Source organism: Lactuca serriola, chromosome 8 (genome assembly GCF_051521515.1).
Source record: "Lactuca serriola cultivar US96UC23 chromosome 8, Lser_US96UC23_V15, whole genome shotgun sequence".
Lineage (NCBI taxonomy): Eukaryota > Viridiplantae > Streptophyta > Magnoliopsida > Asterales > Asteraceae > Lactuca > Lactuca serriola.
The window spans coordinates 185,036,465-185,039,272 of NC_136415.1; the positions used below are offsets into that span (position 1 = coordinate 185,036,465).

At 34.5% G+C, this 2,808-nt stretch overlaps 1 protein-coding gene across 1 annotated transcript; it reads left to right on the plus strand.

Annotated features, from left to right (window-relative positions):
• Window positions 1-597: 597 nt before the first annotated feature.
• Window positions 598-2,307, plus strand: LOC145068959 (protein STRICTOSIDINE SYNTHASE-LIKE 5-like). Its single transcript, XM_079015919.1, has 3 exons — window positions 598-1,353; window positions 1,544-1,676; window positions 1,766-2,307. The coding sequence occupies exons 1-3, from the start codon at window positions 608-610 to the stop codon at window positions 2,045-2,047; spliced, it is 1,161 nt and encodes a 386-aa protein (XP_078872045.1). The 5' UTR covers window positions 598-607; the 3' UTR covers window positions 2,048-2,307.
• Window positions 2,308-2,808: the final 501 nt, after the last annotated feature.

Here is a 2,808-nt window from a genome sequence, read left to right on the forward strand (position 1 = left end):
TCTAAACGGTAATAATAATTTATCAACTACAACAACAATAATAATAATAATAATAATAATAATAATAATAATAATAATAATGTGTGGAAAACTTTAAACTTTAAAAATATATCTAATCGTTATTACAAACCTTATTAAACCAACTAAAAACCTACTTACTTATGATATATTTATAGCTAGTAATAGTTAGGTAAAAACATTAGTAGAAAATATCAGTTTATAATATAAAAGAAATTAATAATTTATGTTTAAAGGAAATGTAAAACAATATTAGATTCGTCAACAGGGTCATTGCATGGTTATAGTCACGATATACGTCTCGTTTCCTTATACATTTTATAACCCAAGACTTTCCATAATAATAATGATAATTATCTATAATAATATATTGTTATTATTACATAATATATACTGATGATTCTCGAAGTGGGTGGAACGAAAGGTTCCTAGCAAAATTATGACAATATAATAGCATAAACACGTACTACACCCCAATCGCGACCACAATATCCTAAGTCAAAATAGCACACCTACTCCCGCGCGCACATTACAAAATGGCCTGCTAACTTCATATCATCGTCCGAGGAATCCTCTAATCATACGAGACATGGTTAAGATGACCAAAATCTTAAAACCTACCACAACTCAAAAGCGCAGCACTTCATGGGGTTTCAGCCTCCTGTTTTCCACGGTGGCCATTGTTGTGGTGGCAATGCTTGTCATCCAGCTCGATACTTATGAGACGGTAGCATTTCCGCTCCAGGAAGTCACTGAACCCATGTACGTACCAGCCAGAAAGAACTCAGCGAGTCTTTCTGGGGTGGAAAAGGTGGGGTCCGGTCTACTGATCGGACCCGAGGATATAGTCTATGAACCAAAGTCTGGGGTCATATACACCGGTTGTCACGATGGGTGGATCAAGCGAGTCACATTGAGTGTTTCTGTGGCGGAATCGGTGGTGGAGAATTGGGTTCACACTGGCGGCCAGCCGCTAGGGCTTGCGGTTGATGAATCTGGTGATGTTTTTGTGGCCGATGCTTATAAGGGGCTACTTAAGGTAAGTGTAGATGGTAAAATTGAGTTGTTAACTGATGAGGCCGAGGGCATAAAGGTTGGGTTAGCAGATGGTGTAGTGGTCGCGAAAAATGGTATGGTTTACTTCACGGACGCGACTTATAAATATAACTATTGGTCCGCGTTGAATGACCTTATGGAGGGTCGACCTCACGGTAGGTTATTGAGCTATGACCCAACGACAAAAGAAACGAAAGTGATTGCTCGGGACCTCTATTTTGCTAATGGTGTCGAACTTTCACCCAATCAAGACTTTGTGATCTTTTGTGAGACGTTCATGTATGTAATACAAGTATTGATTCATTGTATATCTAATTTATTTATTATCATTTGTTACTAATGATTTACTAGCAATGGATTCAGTCCGCTGATCAATGTGGTTCTAAAGTCATCGAACTGAATCCATTGCTGCTACTTTATTTTCTAGTAGTTTTATGATTTTAAAATTTATATTTGTTATCGATTGTAGGAGAAGGTGCTCTCGGTACTATTTACACGGGGAAAAGAAGGGATGTATTGATGTTTTCGCAAAGAACTTACCTGGGTTGCCGGATAATGTACGATATGATGGCGATGGGCACTATTGGATGGCACTACCATGGGTAATTTGGCTTCTTAATAACATGCTTTTTCTAGCAACTATACAATTTTCATCTTGTGACATGTTTTCTACTTTTCTATATATATGCAGGACAATTCCCTTTTATTTACGTATACACAGAAATACCAATTTGTGCGCAAGATTTTTGCGTTTACCCTAAAGCACCTACGTAAAATGCCCGATCTCATGAAATTTGGTGGAGTTATTGTGTTAGATTTGGAAGGAAAGGTGGTGGGAGGGTATTATGATGAGACATGGGGAATGACATCATCGGGAGTGAAGATCGGGGAAAGTTTGTACTTGGGTTCGGTCACAAAACCATACATAACACGTTTAAATCTTACTCAACATCCTCTTAGATTGATTTCTTGATGTAGACCTGTTCTGGTTAATTATTTAATTATAATGTACAGCTATATACTCGTAACCTACTCTTGGTTTTCTCGATTATCTGTATACACTGCAAAAAGTCAATAATATTGGCTTTTAGAATTGAAAGCTTTAGGACCGAACTTTGTCAGCATTCGTTGTCCGTTTGAGGATATATAGTTTTGTAATTTAATACAAGGGCATTATTGTAATTTACCTAGAAGATTAGTTAGAGTTTTGTTTGCAAACGTCTTTGGTTAGTCTCTAATTTGGCAACATAGTCTCTAGTTCATGTACATAACTATGGTGCATAACCATCGTGGTGTTTGTTTTTTTCAAAACAAAAATCAATGAAGTCTGGAGATTATATCTGCAACCCTCTGAAAAAGAGATAGATCAAATGGTTCCAGCCTGTAATAAGAAGTTTGTTTGTTTTTTAATGTCTATAGGCTGCTGTAGTAAACTAAAAATTTAAATAAACTAATTTTACAAACTGAAAATAGTTTTCAACACCCAAAGTTTAATATTTTCAGTCTTAAATCATTAAAAGAATACTAAAAAGAACATGTAAAAACAAAAATATAAAACTTCTAAAAAAATCTAAAAAATGTAAAAGAAGCTATCAATTTTTTTTTCAAAAAAAAAAACTAATTTTAAATAACACAAAAAAAATTATAAAAAAAATTAATATTGTAAACAAAGTATAGAAAATCCATAAAAGAATCACACATGTTAAAAAATATACAATCAAAACTGAAAAATAT